The 18,405-nt window shown below is 38.1% G+C and overlaps 1 protein-coding gene across 1 annotated transcript; it reads right to left on the reverse strand.

The window, feature by feature from the left end:
• Positions 1-4,125: 4,125 nt before the first annotated feature.
• TFAM (transcription factor A, mitochondrial) lies at positions 4,126-17,994 on the reverse strand. The gene is made up of 7 exons (XM_007963400.3): positions 17,744-17,994; positions 17,049-17,167; positions 15,063-15,133; positions 14,507-14,656; positions 12,454-12,549; positions 8,914-8,970; positions 4,126-8,398 (listed from the first exon to the last, which is right to left on the reverse strand). The coding sequence occupies exons 1-7, from the start codon at positions 17,842-17,844 to the stop codon at positions 8,246-8,248; spliced, it is 747 nt and encodes a 248-aa protein (XP_007961591.1). The 5' UTR covers positions 17,845-17,994; the 3' UTR covers positions 4,126-8,245.
• Between the last annotated feature and the right edge of the window lie 411 nt (positions 17,995-18,405).

Consider the following 18,405-nt stretch of genomic DNA (forward strand, 5'->3'; position numbering starts at 1 on the left):
AGTCTTTATTTATTTATTTATCTATCTGAGATGGAGTCTTGCTCTGTCACCCAAGCTGGAGTGCAGTGGCATGATCTTGGCTCACTGCAATCTCCGCCTCCCAGGTTCAAATGATCCTCCTGCTTCAACCTCTTGAGTATCTGGAATTACAGGTGTGTGCCACCATGCCTGGCTAATTTTTGTATTTTGTAGTAGAGATGGGGTTTCGCCATGTTGGCCAGGCTGGTCTTGAACTCCTAGCTTCAAATGATCTGCCCATCTAGGCCTCCCAAAGCGCTGGGATTACAGGCGTGAGCCTGTAATGGATTTCTTTAAATCAATAAAGTACTAAATTTTGTCATGCTATCCACCTGTATGCACACCTTAGCCTTTACATAGAGAAAACCCCTATATAAGAAAAACTTAAAGACTGTGCATTCCTGGGCTTGTTTTCTGAGGATGCCCTATTCTGGAATGGAGTGGCTTTCAATAAACTATCTCTTCTCACTGCACTTTGCAACTCATCTTCAATTCTTTCCTGTGCAAGATCCAAGCCCCTATCAGGGTCTGGATCAAGATCCCCTTTCTGGTAACAGCTCCACTCCTGGTAGATAACCCCAATCTCTATTCATACATTAAGATTTGTCCTAGATGTCAACAGAGGACATACGTCCTAGTAGCTTGCTGATTCATCATGAAATTGGTCTTTTTGATAGTTTCATCAATGTTTCTTAAATTACAATCAATATTCCATTTGTGGCAGGATCACTTGAACTTCTTATTGACCTGCTGAGAGATCCAGGAATTTCCATTTTACATGTTTTACAAATGATTCTTAAAACTTCTTTGAGAAACACTAGTTTGGATGAACTTCAGACTCCAGGTAGATGATGTTATTTTATTCTAGAAACTCTCCTGGTTCTGGAAACTGATCCCAGTTCGCCCCGACAAAGTCGTCCTTCACGCTTGCTGTCAGTTGAACATCTGATTCTGGAGACCCCAGCCTAATTTCTGCCTACACTGACATCTCAAGTTGTCTGTTGTCACTTACAGTACTGATGTCTCACCTTTCTGTCCCTAGTAGCATTGACGTCCTTGGATACAAGCTCTGATTTCTTTGGATGCATTCAGAGTTCTTATGTTTGTCTCCATACAAATAAAGCCTTGGCTATGCCTAATGTAGTAACTCTATCAACCCTTCCAGCTTTAACATATTTTTGTATGCATGCCTGCATCCTAAATCCTGGCCTTGTTCTGCCTCTGGAGCCCTGGATACAATAACCTAGAGGGACCAGAAATCTATAGGTCTAGGCAGAGAAATGATCAAGTTGAAGGAATTCAGCTCCTTCTTCAACTTTCCCCATCTTGGCTGTCCAAAGAAACTTAAGCATAATCTTTTCTTTCTCTACCTTATCTCTCACACTCCATCAATTAACAAGTCCTGTAGATTCAACCTCTTAAATATCTCTTGAATCAACCAAATTCTCTCCATCCCAACATGAGGCAATTGAACATGGTGTTTCTCCTGCCTTTCCACAAATACAGAAGACTTTCAGCTGCACAGTAGCCACTCTCACTGGCAGGCTGGCCCACAATCATGCTCCAAAATTATACAGAGAACAAATTTATAATCTGCCATATGCAAGTTAATGTGAAGATGCCATTGATGACACAGAATACTGGAAGCTAATATACAAAAGCACTAATTTTAACTACAGATCCAACATATCCCCATCAAAACCCAGCTGGTTTCTTTACAGACATTGACAAGCTGATCCTAAAATTCATATGAATATGAAAGAGATCCAGAATAGTTAAAACAATCTTCAAAAAAATCAAAGTTGGAGATCTCATATTTCCTATCATACAACTTAGAACAAATTACAGTAGTCAAGACAGTGTGGTACTGGTATAAAGATGACATATAAAGCAATGTAATAGAATTGAGACTACAGATATAAACTCTTAGATCTGTGGTCAATTGATTTTTCACAAGGGTGTCAAGACAATTCAACAGAGAAAAAATAATCTTTTCAAGAAATAGTGCTAGGAAAACAGATATTCACAGGTAAAAGAATGAAGCTAGACATCATATACAAAAATTAACTCAAAATGGATAGACCTACGTGTAAGAGCTAAAACTATAAAACAAGAAAATATTGGGGGTAAATCTTCATAATCTTCTACTTTGCAATGGTCTCTTGGATATGACACCAAAAGCACAAGTAACAAAATGAAATAGATAAACTGGACCCCATCAAAATTAAAATTGTTGTGCTGCAACTGATACCATCAATAAAGTGAAAAAACAACTCCTGGAATGGGAGAAAATATTTGTAATTAATTTATTTTATAGAGGCCTTATGTCTATTATATATACAGAACTACTGAAACTCTGTAATAAATGAGATAACCCATTTCAAAATGGGCAAAGAACTGGAATAGATGTTTTTCCAAAGACATACAAGTGGCCAAGAAGCACATAAAAAAATGCTCAACATCATTAGTCAGAATGTAAACACATCAAAATCATGAGATTCTTCACACCCACTAGGATGGCTATAACAAAGACATACAATAACAAGTGTAAGATTGCCATATACGTGATTCACTCATTTTCAGCCACTACTGCCAGCTTAGGAAGTTAGGAAGCTCCAAGTTATAGCACCACTCCCACTAACACTAGCTCCATATTATTTAACCTAAAGAACTTTTTTAAATGGCCAGTTCCACCCTCCAGATTCTGGCCCAGGTATCTGCATGCATTGAGGGTTGATTCTACTCAGCCATAGTTGAGAATCACAGCACCTGGCTTGAAAAATAAACCTATCCTGCAGTAGCATATCACTCTACTTTCCTCAGTTTGAGTAAAATATTCACTGGGGAGAAAGAAACCTCATATCTACTCACACATACCCCTCTCCTGCCCCATGCATCCTGTAATTTCTCTCCAACCACCCTAAGGGCCCTTTTTTTTTTTTTTTTTTTTTTTTTTTAATTAAAGATAGGGTCCCGCCATGTTGCCCAGGCTTGACTTGAACTCCTGGGTCAAGTGATCCTCCCATCTCAGCCTCCTGAGTACAGGAAGCAGCCACCACCCATACCCACCTCCACCCACCTTAGGGTTAATCTTTGTTACTAGCCCTCACTACTCAGAATTAGTGAGACCTCTCCATTTCTGCTTCACTCATCTTATGTGGTTTGCTCACACTGACACCAACGAACACCTGTCAATCCCTATGTCCCTCCCGTCTTCCAAAAATGCCTAGAAACTGCTGCTCTATTGATGGTAGTTATTTCTTGTTTTCTAGTGTTGCTATTATTTGTCTACTGTACTTGGTTTTGCATTTTAGTCACCTGAATGATGTCTGGAAGAAGGCGGTTTCACCATTTTCAAATCTTTTTTTCACCACTTTATTGTCATTCAGATTACTACAAATGGTAAGTAGAAACTTTGCAAAAGTAAAAACTGAGTGGTAGGAATCATTTTGGGAAAATATTCTGAACTATTTCAGTCCAATTAATATTTGATACTAAGCTTCTACAGCATCAGATGTTACTTATGTCAACATAAAGAGAAAATTCCTTTACTTTAAAAATTCTCCATTACCCCCATCTAAATATTGCCTGAGAGTCACAGTATAAATTCAAGCTTGGAAAAACTACTGGCATCACTAAGTATCCACTGACACCAAAGTTCCTCTTCATCTTATTTACACAACTACTGATGACCTGTTCTGACTGGTGACTGAGGGGAAGAAATAGAGAAATGAGTAAGATGGTTGGTAATACTTCAACACTTCTCAATGATTAATAAATTTGGACCTATCGTCTTATCACTTAATCCTACCCAACATTTAATGCATGAAATTTCTAGTAAGAAAAAACAGAACCTCATAGATGGGTCTAATCAAATCAGCCCTTTCTAAAAATATGAAGGCTAGCAGTTGGTAACCTATGTAATAAAAGGTCACTGTGTCAAAACCATGTAGTCCTTTCCCCTTTCCCCCACTGTATACCTCATTTGTGGGAAAGGGGAAATGAAATAAGATAAACTTTAAATTAATACAAGCAAAAAAGAATAGTCAGAGATTTTCTTTTGACATCACATATGTAAATCAGAAACCAATATATAAATGATGCTCAGTGATTAAAAAATGTTTAGTTTATTTAAAATTCTTGTTTAGAGTCAACTTTATTTACTGGCTCCTTAACCAGTGAAACATTCTGAAATGTATTAGAGAATGGTTGTATGTTTTATGTATTTCATATCAAATATAATAAGTGACTTAATCAATTAACAAAAGTTCTTTATTTGTGAATGATGAGAGAGACTGACACTAGCTTTGTATGGTTTTACTTTGGAAAGCTTTACAAATTTAAAGTAATAAATGTATTCATTTTCTTATTCTTTGCAGAAGTTCAATTTTAAAAAGAACATTACTGTTTTAAAATTTCAAAACATACAACATAGGCTGTGCTTGTAACATTTTCAGATTTGTCTGTGATAGCTTGATGTGATGAAGAGGAAGGAGAGTGGCTGTGAGTGGAGAAAAGAGGGAGAGAATATTCTTATAGTAAATGTTAGTAAAATTAAGAGAAATAATGGGTACTGTCACTCGCAATATAAAAACTTCTTGCTGTTTTAGCACAACCTGGTGGTGATAAATTTTAGGTACAGAAAACATCAGAAAAATCAATAAAGTGTTCTAATTACTTTAAATCTACTTATTGTATGCTACTATTTTTTTTTTTCAATTCAGAAATCTAAGTATACACATTCAGAGCAATTAGTAAAAACTAACATATGCCTTGTCCAAAAAAAAAGACATTTCCAAAAAAGGAGTTAGCCAAATACAATAGCATGATTACAGAATTATAGCAAGCTGAATATGTACACAGTATTATTTAAACAAACATCAGAAAGTAAAATAAATACACAACCCTCTCTTCCCTCATCAAATTACTTTCATAAAACCTAATATTGGTATTCCAAAGAACAAAAGTATAAAAACTACTGTATTCACGACAGTATACACCCTGCTTGATTTCATTTCTTCAGCATCTTTCCTTCTAACACTCAGGTCCTACAGCAACTACTTTGTTGGATCAAATTAAGAAAAGTCTAAAAACTAATAGTAAGCTGTGATGGTTTGCACCTATAATCCCAGCTAGTCAGGAGGCTGAGATGGGAGGATCCCTTGAGCCTGGGAGTTCAAGGCTACAGTGAGCCATGATCATGTCACTGCATTCCAGCTTGGACAGAACAAGACTGTGTCTCCAAAAAATAGTAAGGCTTTATGACCAAGCATGGTGGCTCACGCCTATAATCTCAGCACTTTAGGAGGCCAAGGAAGGAGAATCGCTTGATGCCAGGAGTTTGAGACCAGCCTGGGCAACACAGCAAGATCTCATCTGGACAAAAAAATACAAAAATTAGCCAGGCATGGTGGTGTGCAACTACTGTAGTCCCAACTACTTGGAAGGATCACTTGAGCCCAAGAGGTCAAGGCTGCAGTGAGCCAAGATCACACCATGCCCTCCAGCCTGAGCAACATAGTGAGACTCTAACACACACACACACACAATAATAAGACTTTACATGAATGGTCATTGGTTATGATGTTCTTATTCTTTATAAGAGAAAATCTGTGTATACTGTTACAGCTGAATGGTATTTGGTATATGCCATGCCAGTCTTCCACATGTACTGAAGTTTAAGAAAGGCTTGGATCCAGTATGTATTCTGGATGTCGGGGGGAAAAAAAGGCTTGGAAACCAGGTTATCCTATTATTTAAAATATTTAAAATTACATTATTTTAGAAACAGAGAACCAAATACAATTTGATATTACCATAAAATTACCATAAAATAGTTTTGCTCTTTTTTCACTGTTTACACCCTTCCCCCCTACATTAAGTTGTGTAAGTACTTGAGAAACATACTTAACACTGAACTTCCCAATATATTTGGGAAGTTATGATATGAATGTTAAGTATAAAATAATACGGGTAGTTCATGTTAAAAGAACTCAGAGGAAATTTCCCTGCAGGGTAACTACAAAGATGTTTTTCATGCTGCATTTGTCCTGAGATGTTTACGTAACTCATTCCTCTATCTCAATCATTACATACTACTCATTACAAACACTCCTATGTGCTCTCTGAGCTCATCTGAAGAGAACAGAATTGAGTCAATGATTTGAGTTATGATTTTCTCCATTCTCCTAAAGACTGTACATAATTAGTACCATTCTAGATGACACAGGGACTTAGGGCTGAATTTTCTCCTGAAAACCAAATTAAGAAAGCCTGTGACAGACACTAGCACACATCCTTCTCTTTCCCCCTACTCCCAGACTGCTCTGGCCTCAAACCCATCCTATCTATTTCACCAATGGCTGACACTGTCCTGTCTGCACCAAGAGTGAGAAGCACCCACAGGGAAAAGTTATTTTAAAAGATCCAACTTTATATATTTAAAGCCTCATCTTTCCTCATAAGCTATTTTCTCTTCCATTCCTACCTTTGTCAAGCTCAGCATATAACAAGTCATCTTTTTGTGACATCAAAGTCTTCAAAAGTCTTTCTGGAGATCTAGAATCTACGATTTCTAAATATTTTGCATAACATATAAAGTGCATGTAAACTGAGTTATCCTACACCTGTGAACTGATGAGAATTATTCTGCTCAAACAGGCGGTGAAAACCTTTGCTTGACTTTCCTAAAAGGATAAACAAATGCTAAAGAAGGATCGCTTTCAACTACAGTGAGATTTTTGTGATATGTGCTAACTGGAAAAGGTACATTTTTACTAAGCCATAAATAATTTTAAAAGAATATCATTCCACAGTATATGGATCGTTTTCATTATACTGCAATGTAATTTGAAACTAGATTATTTTCCTTGCTAACACCAAGAAGCAACAATTTGTTTAGCTTATCTAGTGATGACCTTTTTCCTCTTAAAGGTGACAATGATTCTAAAACAAGAATATCTGAAAACTGTTGAAAAAACTATCCCAACACTTCAATACATTGGAAAAGTGGTCATATAACACTATACTATAGACCATGGGTTGGTACATTTTTTCCATAAATGGACAGATGGTAAATATCAAGCTTTGTGGGCTATAGTTTCTGTGGCAGCTACTCTGCCACTGTAACAGAGAAGCAGCCATAGACAAGTAAAAGAATGATCTTGGTTGTGTTCCAATAAACTTTATTTATGAACACTAAAGATTCATGTTAATTTTCATGTATCATAAAAGTCTTTTAAAAAAACATCTAAAATTATAAACACAATTCCTAGCTCACAGGTCATACAAAGCAGGCAGCAGGCTGGATTTGACCCACAGGCCATAGTTGGCTGTCTCTTAAACAGGCTTTTATACATTATGCAAAGTGTTTCAAATTCCAGAGACTTTGGAGACTTTTCGTTTTTTAGATTTCTCATTTTAAAACATACATAATATAAGTTTTCTTTCTGGATCAATATACTCACATGAGAGAAAATAATTCAGAAAAAAATAAAATTCCTTACTTTAAAAAAGGAAAAAGCTGTAAAACAAATGTTTCATCTGAAAATATATTTAGGAAATGTAAAATTAAAGATTAAAAATTTTATTCTATGCAACAAAACAATATGCATAAATCTGGTACATAATTTCTTAGTTTTCACTTTAAAAAAAAGACAGTTAAGAAAAAGGTTTATAAATTTCTCAGTCCCTTTTATACAAAGTTGCAACTGAAACCAGCAATCACTTAGGTGTACAACCATCAACTCTGAATATAATATGAATTATACCTAGGAACTGTAATTTACCAAGATGAGTTTTGCCTGCTTTTTGAAAAATGCACAATTATATCACAGAACGTTGTGTTTTCTACAATTTGTAACAATTTTGAAAAGGAAACTCCTGCCTCCATAATATAAGGAAACAAGAATACTATTTCCATAGTCATCATCCTGTATTAAAAAAAAACTTTATAGTCTGATTTACCTTTGTCAAAGGTAAAATGATTCACATTTGCATGGATTACTCTTGATTCTCAGTAGTTCCTAAACACAAAACAAATTTTGCATGAACCTTTATCTGGGTTTTCCAAAGCAAGTATTACACTGGCAGAAGTCCATGAGCTGAAGAAAAAGACACTGAATATAAAAGGTTTACCAACTTTATCCTTTCTAATTTTACAATAGCTTCAGGCATTGAGACCTAACTGGTTTCCTGTGCCTATCCATTGTGAACACATCTCAATCTTCTATTTGTAATACTCCTCAGCACCATATTTTTGTCGTTGCTTTATTGTGCGACGTAGAAGATCCTTTCGTCCACATTCAATCATGCGTTCTTCCCAAGACTTCATTTCATTATGATAACGAATTTCGTCCTCTTTAGCATGCTGAATATATAACTGAGAAAAAGCATAACTGTTAAAATGATTTACTTATTTTTTGAGATGAAATGATTATTTAAAATCGCAATTAATTTCTGGAAAGGTTCTGTATATACTTTAGAAATTACATTACCATTCTACATGTATAAAGGCAGACTGGAGAAGAAATATTTTCATGAGATAAAAGTTAGATGAGGAAACTGTTAAGAGATAGACTGTTATCTCTTTGAATGAAATTGTTACAAGTTCAGATCTTGAGGTGCAGGAAGGGGGCAAGAGCAGGGTATGACTGCCACTAAATACAGTGGACACTCAGGCTTATGAGTGCTGTGGTTTCAAATACCAATTTTATTTGCAGACAAAAAGTACCAAGAGAAAAATGTCAAACTGGTTCTGAGAATATGAAAATAATTTTAGAATACCTGTATCATTAGTAATATAAGGTTGTCTTCACATGAATCAAGCCTTGCCCTAATACATTCTCTCACAGATATCCTAACTACACACTTGAGACTAACAACCATAATACTCACTTCCTTTTCAGAATCAGACAGATTTTTCCAGTTTTCCTTTACAGTCTTCAGCTTTTCCTGTAAAACAATATATGTTTAAGTTAAGGTAGATATGGGGACTACAGTGACCTTTATTATTCATTCCAACAACAAAAACTCAGATACCAAGAATTACAGGCAAGGCCCCATCAATTCTTAACATCTTTTCTCTCTAAACAAAAACTATCAAACTGTTACAATTTCCAAAAATGAATTGAATGAAGGTATACATTTTTGATTCAGAAATATTAATATTCAGGTATAATCTATATGTTGACATAAACTAACCTCAAAGTCTGTTTTTATTCCTTCCCTGTAGCTTTAGGTTTTATTTCAAAATCTGTGCTTCAGTGTTTAGATATAGTAATAAGAACAATACAATACAAGTCCAGTAAGTCTACTTAGCTGAACTTAATTATATGACCTGGAAAAGGTTATTTTACCTCCCTTGGGCTTGGCTCTTCATTTATAAAATTAAAGGGATAGAATTTTTTTGTTGTTTTTTTTTGAGACAAGGTCTGTCACTCTGGCAGGAATGCAGTAGTATGATCACAGCCCACTGCAGCATTGACCTCCTGGGCTCAAGTGATCCTCCTGTCTCAATTTCTGGAGTAGCTGGGACCACAGGTGTGTACCACCATGCCTGGTTAATTTTTTAAAAACCTTTTTTATAAAGATAGGGTCTTACCATGTTGCCCCAGGCTGGTCTTGAACTCCTGGAATCAAGCAACCCTCCCACCTCAGCTTCCCAAATTGTCAGCATTACAGGCATGAGCCACCGTGCCCAGCCAAAGATGTTTATTTTTGCTCTCCCTAAAATCCCATTGAACAAAGAAACCTTTTAAGGCATAAACCCACATGAACGAAGATAACACAAGAGGGCACTATCAACACAAAATTCTGGAAGCGAAAAAGCAGATGCATTAGTGGTAACTGACTTAACTGACAAAAGAAAGCTAATTGTTAAACGGACAGTGGAGAAAACCTAAAAGCAACTGATTTACAATACAGAATTCCCAAGTATCTCAGGAACTGGCAGCACCAGATAGGTATAAAACAGGTGAAGCTAAGGTTAAACACGAGATTGGCTGAAAGACTGTTTAAAAAAGAGATTAGGGCCGGGTGCGGTGGCTCACACCTGTAATCCCAGCACTTTGGGAGGCCGAGGCGGGCGGATCATGAGGTCAGGAGTTCGAGACCAGCCTGGCCCATATGGTGAAACCCCATCTCTACTAAAAATACAAAAAATTAGCCAGGTGTGGTGGTGCGCGCCTATAGTCCCAGCTACTAGGGAGGCTGAGGCAGGAGAATCGCTTGAACCCGGGAGGCGCACGTTGCAGTGAGCCAAGATCATGCCACTGCACTCCAGCCTGGGCCACAGAGTGAGACTCTGACTCAAAAAAAATAAAGAGAGGTTGGGTCGGGCACAGTGGTTCACAACTGTAATCCCAGAACTTTGAGGGGCTGAGGTGGGTGGATCACCTGAGCTCAGGAGTTCGAGACCAGCCTGAAGTAATATGGTGATACCTCGTCTCTACAAAATACCCAAAAAATTAGCCAGGCTTGGTAGCACATGACTGTAGACCTAGCTACTCAAGAGGTTGAGGTGGGAAAATTGCTTGAGCCCGGAAGGCGGAGGCTGCAGTGAGCTGCGATAGTGCCACTGCACTCCAACCTGTGTAACAGGCTGCCTGTCTCCCAAAAAAAAAAAAAAAAAGAGGTTAAATTTCTACCCTGGCAAATTGTAGGACATTTATCCTCTACAGAGTAAATTAGTGTCACTCTGTGAAAACCAGGTACAGGTACAGTTGAAGGAAATGGTACCATGCTAATAGCAGACAGATTAAGTTAAAATGTATCCAGCAGTTCAGGGGGAGAAAAAAAAAAAAAGGAAAGAAAGCTAAAGGAAAACAGTACGGAAAAAATAAGAAAATTAGAGGACCAGCTCAGAAGATGCATATACAAGTAGCAGGAGTTCTAAACGGGAGGAAAAAAAGCACCTGATCACATTCAAAGGACGAATAATCAAAACAAGTTTTAAATTTCTCAAAAGCAGTACAAAAAGGTAGAAGAAAAGGAATTTTTACATTTTGAAGGAACATGTTTTCCAAACGAGAATTCTATGCCCAGTCTAACAAGTGAATGTGAGGATACAGACATTTTCAGACATGCAAAACTCAAAAACTTAATTTCCCATGCACTCTTACCGGGAAAGATGCTACACAAGAATCAGAGAAAACCAAAAAAGTAAACAACAGAAGCAAAAGAAGCACCACAAGGATAAGGAAGGAGATCTCAAGATGTTAGCTGTATACTGGGATTAGAAGGCAACAGTCACACTGGAACAAACCCCAGTTTTCAGAGTTAAACTGAAAGAAAAATACATCCTAAATTTACTAAAAGCTGGTGAATACTGAGGAGTTTGAGGGTGAACTATTGGTAAGTACAAAAAAAAAAAAAAAACAAATCTAACTGAACAAAGACATAAGCAACTTCAGGGAAAATAAGTTTCGTAAGAAAGAAAAAATAATCATAGCATATGACATAGCTCAGCTGTGAATAAGCCTGCATAATCATAATCATAATACTATTAGCTTGGTGCAAAAGTAACTGCTGTGTTTGCCATTACTTTTAATGGCAACCAACCTAATACAAACACACAATACAGAGCTAACCAAAATTTTAACTATATTGGGAGGTAGAGGAATGGAAAAATGAGAACCGTAGGATGACAGTTAAATGTATACCTTAAATGGTGGTAGGTAATGCTTAAAGCATAAGATAAACAATGATTTAAGTTGAAAAAAAAAATCAAGAAGCAACAATATAAAATGTTATTTAGGGATACAGAAACAGAATTTGTAAAGTGAACTACAGATATAATAATCCCGAAGGCAGAATGCCAAAAACTTCATCTTAGATTAACATGGGTTAAGGATCTAAACATCCATTTCTCTTACCATGTCATGATTCAAGAAAAAAAGCAACTGCCCATTTGGAGCTTCTAAGCAGCAAAAAAACAGGAAAGACTAAGCCACAGCAGGGATTGACAAGCTTTCTGTTTTCTTTGACACACTGATATGATGACATTCATAAGCATAACACATCCCTATGGGCATAACCAAAATTTTATTAAAAGATATAAATGACGCAACAGGTTACAATCAATTCCCCATAGAAAATACTGCAGCTCTACTCTCATTCTTTCTAGTGATTGTAAAACAGTTAAGAACTGCTGATGCAGAAAAGCCTCCAGAAGAACTTTAACATCCCTACATATTTAAAAAAATGTTAAGTATTTAAATTTAAAAAGTTGGCAATGTATGTATGTATGTGTTGGCAACTACATACCCAAATTGATTGTATGTGGTAAGAAAAAACATTTTTCTTAAAAGAGGGCCTTATCAAAAGAGTTTACTGTCTGGATATCCACTACTTTTCTTCACTACCTGACATATGGCACTCTAGACTTTTCCTGTCGAAGTATTTTTTAAATTAAACAAAAATGTATTTCAGCTTTACCTGCGGTGAATCACCCTTAGCTTCTTGGAATCTTTCAGCTACATAAACGTTATAAGCTGAACGAGGTCTTTTTGGTTTTCCAAGCTGTGTTAGCTCCTGAATTAAAAAAAATTGGAGGGTCGGAAATAGTGTTAATCTCCATGAGACTTAATTTTACCTACAGAAACTTTACTCACTACTATGCATTACAGATTATTCCTTAAAGTGAATGTTATGATTCTTATATAGTGTGATTATTACATCTTGTGGTCAGAATTGTTTTGACTGCACTATTTTGAAAATTATATTAGATTTCACCAGTTATTCTCCATATGAAACCATTTCCTTTACCTATTATTTTCATAGTCTCCGTGAAATATATAACTGAATATATATGTACAAAACCTTTTTACAAGATAAAACAATCTCAGGCGCATCCTTGCAAGACACTACTGTCCCCTTGACCAAATCACTGCATGCTTCCACCACGACCCAAGAACAATGGACTATTTATAGTTTAATAATCTTTCATCTCATTCCATTCCCTGAATGTCTCCACCTTTAAAGCTCCATTGTTGTGTTAAATTGGTTTTACTAGTCACCAAAAGGGAAGAAACTATGGAAAAGAATACAAGTATCCCTTACTATCAGTTTAATTTCTGAGTTCAGGGAGTGATACTGCATTATCATACTTAAGTTTCTGAATTTGGATGGTAAGTAGTACCTGTAATTTATAAAATTCTGTGGCTCTTATAATAGCAATTTGGCTATAATCAGTAACAAATTCAACTTTTATTCATAACTATAAGTAGGACTCCTCTGATTTAGTTTCTTCTCTCCGAATCTCTCAGTCACTAAGTACTGAAACTACTATAGACTCCAAGCACTTTAAAACTTAACTATTTACCTCTTTGTTTCTACAGCTACCACTAGGGATTTCTCTCCTGAGGGTTTTACTTGTAACTTCCTAGTCCTCACACTTCTCACTTGATCTCTGAACTAGCTGGTACTGGGAGACAAGAACAACTACAAAAGAAAGAGAGAATGACAAGGGAAACTTTATAAACGTCCAATTCTCGTATCTGGTCCTCTCTACTCTTAGCACAGTGGGCTGGGTGCATTAAGGAGGAAGGGAGAATGAAAGAGGGAGGATATACTTGAGTAATCGCTCTTCCAAACAGCATCCTTATGTAGACACTCGATTTTTCACTCTTAGTGTCTTTCTGGCTTCCTTTTACTGATCAGATCAGCCACCCTAAAGTAGCAGTACCATGGTCTCAAAACTGGGCAGGTCCTCAACCCTAGTGCTAGGACAGCTTAAAACATTAGGGTCAGGGAAAGATGTTTTGGCATCTCACATTCAAGAGTGTAATCTAGTCTTTCAAAGAAATAGTTTTAACTCTGATGATCATTTTGTAATACTGTAGGTACACGACTAGCTAACTGACCACCTCACAACTAATACTGGCTCTACAAAAAAAATGTGTAACTTTCAAACAATGACATTTATGTGAATTAATACATTAAGCTGGGAACTACAAATTTTGAACCATGTGAGGTTTTTAATAATTATTTCTTTGAAGAAAAAAAAAATTCCATTCTAAAGGCACTTAATTGATTAGATAAAATTGGCATTTTCCTGATGTGTTAATGAATTAATGCAGTCTACTCAGCAATATTCCATATCAAACTCACCATAATCTATAGAATAATTCAAATCAATACGTTACTCTAGAGAAGACTCAGAAGCAAAGATTCTTGCTACTCCTGGTTTGACTGTTTCATAACTCTGTTCCTGTAGTTTTCATTACTGTTCTACTAACTGTACACCTTAAATGTGGATACATCTGAAAGTAGCAACAAGGATTTCCAAACAGACTCAATGACAAGTGGTCCTAGTGGCTAGCTCGCTTTTCAGAAGAGAACTATCCCACTTCTGCCTAATTGAAGAATACCTGATGACATTCTACCATGTTGTATCTGCCTATTATTATTAAGAGAAAACTACCTATATTCATAGTTATATAAATCTCAATTCTTTACCATAAGAAAAAAGTATTTCAATGATACTCACTTTTCTTTTTGTCATAGCTTTCCTTTTTAAACGCTTGTCCATGATTTCTTTTTCCAAAGATGTAATCTGACTTGGAGTTAGCTGTTCTTTAAATCTGCTTATCTTTTCTTTGTATACCTCCAAGTCCGCCGTATAAGCATCTCGATATATCTACAAATAAAAAACCCAAATCAAGTCAACAAACTATTGCTGGCAAATTCAACACAGCACATGCTAGGGAAAGGCAACTGCATGACTTCAGATAGACAGATTTTATCACCAGGTGGAAATGTGCTCTAGGATGAGGATGTATATGGATTAAAACATACATTTTCCTTATACATACTAATCAAGGTGAGAGTTTAGTAATCAGCCTCCATTTTCAAACTGCTGACACTTCTTCACCTCCACCCCATACATCCATATTCTCACTATGCAGATGAGAAGATATAAAGTTTCTTTGTAGATAACAGATTATTTTTTAAAAAGTCTGATCCATCTGGTCCTTTAAAAAACATGACAATAGTTCCTAACTGCAGAATAACTGGTCAGCCATGTTGAAAACTTAAGTGCTTACTTTTTTCTCTGAATCAGGAAGTTCCCTCCAATGCTTGGCAATTCTTCTAACTAGTTCTGTAGTTTTTGCATCTATGGAATGAAATAAAATGAAAAAAGATGCCACAATTTTACATCTCAGGATAATTTCTAAAGATATCCAGGAAAGCACAATCCATACCACACATAACTTAATAAAATGATTTAACTTTCCTGTATCCAACTAATTTAAATGTAAGTAATTTATCCAACATTATTAAAAGTCTATTATCTAACAACTAAGGAGTATATCATATACCACCAGAAACAGTCAACAGTTTGATTACTAGGTGTTTTTTTTTTTTTTTTTTTTTTTTTTTTTTGAGACAGGGCCCGTCACCCAGGCTGGAGTGCAGTGGCACAATCTAGGCTCAATTCAACCTCTGCCTCCTGTGCTCAAGTGATTCTCCTGCCTCAGCCTCCCAAGTAGCTGGGACGACAGGTAGGCGCCATCATGTCCAGCTAATTTTAGTATTTTTTGTAGAGACGGGGTTTCGCTATGTTGCCCAGGCTAGCCTCAAACTTCTGAGCTCAAGCAATCCACCTGCCTCAGTCTCCCAAAGTGCTGGGATTACAGGCGTGAGCCACTGCACCAGGCTGATTACTAGTTTAAGAAGCTGGATGATTAATTGCTTCAAGTTTTTTACTTCCATATTTCAAGCAAAATGCTTTTTCAAGTCTTTGAGGACTTATTAAACTTATAAAAGCTAACAACAAAATACATTCTCAATTCATAACATTGCCTTGTATTTCAGTAACAGAAATATCATTTGGAAACAAACTATTCGAAATTCAATCTGTTATTCTCCACTTTCTTCTTCATCTTAACCGGAATGATGGCGTGCAATTAATTGATTTTTTAAAATACCTGTTAGTACTAACTCTTACATTTAAAAGATGTGGGTATTTAAGCATGTCTCTGAAACTAACTCCTTACCTATAATGTGAGCTGCTTTTTTTTTTTCTTTTTTGAGAAAGGGTCTCGTTCTGTCACCCAGGCTGGAGTGCAGTGGAGCAATCATGGCTCACTGCAGCGTCAAGTTCCTGGGATCCAGTGATCCTCTCACCACAGCTTCCCAAGTAGCTGTGACTACAGGCACTGTGCCCCGACGCCCACCTCATTTTTTGTAATTTTGGTAGAGACAGGATTTCCATGTTTCCCAGGCTGGTCTCGAACTCCTGGGCTCAAGCAATCCACCCATCTTGACCTCCCAAAGTGCTGGGATTACAGGTGTGAACCACCTCACCCAGCCTAATGTGAGCATTTTTTATTATAGTTCGTTAGATTTTCACAACTGCCCTGTGATGCTTTAGAAATCATAAGGGAAAAAAAAGCTATTACCTTTACACTATAACCTAAAATAAGGGCCTTCAGGCTTTCTAGGGCATCAACAAACATCCTAACTGGAAATGTTTTTTTTCAGGAACCCAAGACAAGAAAGGATTTATCCTTTACAACCCACCATCCCCTTGGCAAGGTTGAGGTCTGAATCAAAGAACCAGAGTGGCTCTGAACTCCTATGATGGAAAGGTTTATGTTTTCTTATCTTGAAAGTTCCTGAAAGCAGCAGTAATTTGCATAGAACTTTACAGTTTATGGATGCTTCCACAGAAGCTGCAACATTATTAACAATTCCCTGAAGCAGAAAAAGGAGGAGCTAAGCAAGAGAAAATAATTCATCAGTGGTCCTCTAGACCAAAGGCAACCAGGCCCGAAATTCAGCTTTTTTATCCCCTTCCTAGGGTGCTTTCTACACTACACGATATTTTTAAAAGACCGTTTATTAGTTCTCACTTATATTGAAAGTATCTTCATTTGGTGTAAAATAGAACTTCCTATTTTACAGACATCAAATGATTGTTCCTGCAGTCACTGAATGCTTTAGTACTGCAATTCAACATTGCTATTTAACTGCTTAATGGCATTTTTATTACATGAGAAAAGGGTACATGCCCCCAAGCACCTTACCTGGGTTCTGAGCTCTAAATATGGGTAGTTGTTCTTTAGAAAATCGAAGGTAAGAACTTACAGGTTTCTTTGGACAACTTGCCAAGACAGATGAAAACCACTTCGGTAAATACACAAAACTACATATGAATAAAAAGAAAATAACCAGTATCAGATGTTTAACTGTCAATATTCACATGTATATTATGAGCATAGATCCCAAATAAGAGATGTCATCAAGATACTTCTATGTCTCCAACGCCTTCAACAAGAATGCTAGACTTATTAAAACCCTGTCCTAAACGGAGGGGAGCGACTGCAGGACGGAAGTCTCAAAGCCCTTACCTCCTAGGAAGGGCAGAGAGTGGAGGAAAGCGTCTATCCTCCAGCTCCTGGGCCCCGCCTCCTCAACGCCTAGATAGTGGCCAGACACTCCGCGCGAATTCGCAGAGGCGGCGGAATGGATCCAAAGCTACACAGTGAGGAGGGGTGGGAGGAGCGAGTGGAGGGCAGCAAGAAGCAAAGTACGGGGTATTAAGGGAGTCAAGGCGTGGTCTCAAAGCCACAGTCCCCTTGGCAAGGTCGAGGTCTGAATCAAAGAACCAGGGCGGCTCTGAACTCCTAGGAGAGGCAGACAGTGAAGGATGGGGTCTACATTCCAGCCCCGGGACGTCCTGGGCCCTGCCGCCCCCTAGGGCACAGGCAAGCGGGCCTACCTTAAGGGAGAGCGCAGTCGACTCCCACAGCCGCTGCACAGCTCCGCTCCGGACCTTCCCAGCGCATTCAGCACGCCCCACATGCTCCGGAAAAACGCCATCGCTCCAGCGGATGAGGCAGTGACCCGGCCCCAATATCGGAGAACCTCCTGACACTACAGAAAAACCCCAGCAATCACAACTGGAACCCGCGTGCGACCCTCCGGTGTTTGTTATCATGCCCGCCACTAGTGAGGCACTATGGGAAATCTGTTAACATCCGGTCGGTAGATGGGGGCGGGGCAGGGCGGAATTGGCGCAGGCGCGGGAGAGCGTCCCCGGTGGGCGGCACTGCGTGGGAGGAAGAGGCGCCGCGGAGATGAAGGGAAACCGCAACCCGCTAGCCTGCGGAGGGCTCTGGCCTCGAGGGGGCGCTGCTGAGCCGCCTCTGGCCCCGACGGCCCAGAGCAGTGGGTTCCTCTGCCCGGCCAGGAAGGTGATGGAGGGACCGCGGCTGACGCACCCCGACCCGGCGTTGGCCGGTGTCCGCCCGTGACGGCCACAAAGGCTGTACGTAACAGACAGTCCTGCATCCAGGACCCCGAGGTCCGATCGGCAGGTGCTGCGCGACAAGCGCAGCGTCTCAGTTCAAGCCAGGTCTGGGAGCTCGGAGTTCAGAAATA

This window comes from Chlorocebus sabaeus, chromosome 9 (assembly GCF_047675955.1).
Source record: "Chlorocebus sabaeus isolate Y175 chromosome 9, mChlSab1.0.hap1, whole genome shotgun sequence".
NCBI lineage: Eukaryota > Metazoa > Chordata > Mammalia > Primates > Cercopithecidae > Chlorocebus > Chlorocebus sabaeus.

Coding starts and splice junctions, on each gene's coding strand:
- TFAM (XM_007963400.3), bottom strand. CDS start 17,844: ATGGCGTTTTTCCGGAGCATGTGGGGCGTGCTGAATGCGCTGGGAAGG. Junction 8,971..12,453: donor CTAAGGGTGATTCACCGCAG/GTAAAGCTGAAA, acceptor ATTGTTTTACAG/GAAAAGCTGAAGACTGTAAA. Junction 8,399..8,913: donor TGTCTGATTCTGAAAAGGAA/GTGAGTATTATG, acceptor GCTTTTTCTCAG/TTATATATTCAGCATGCTAA.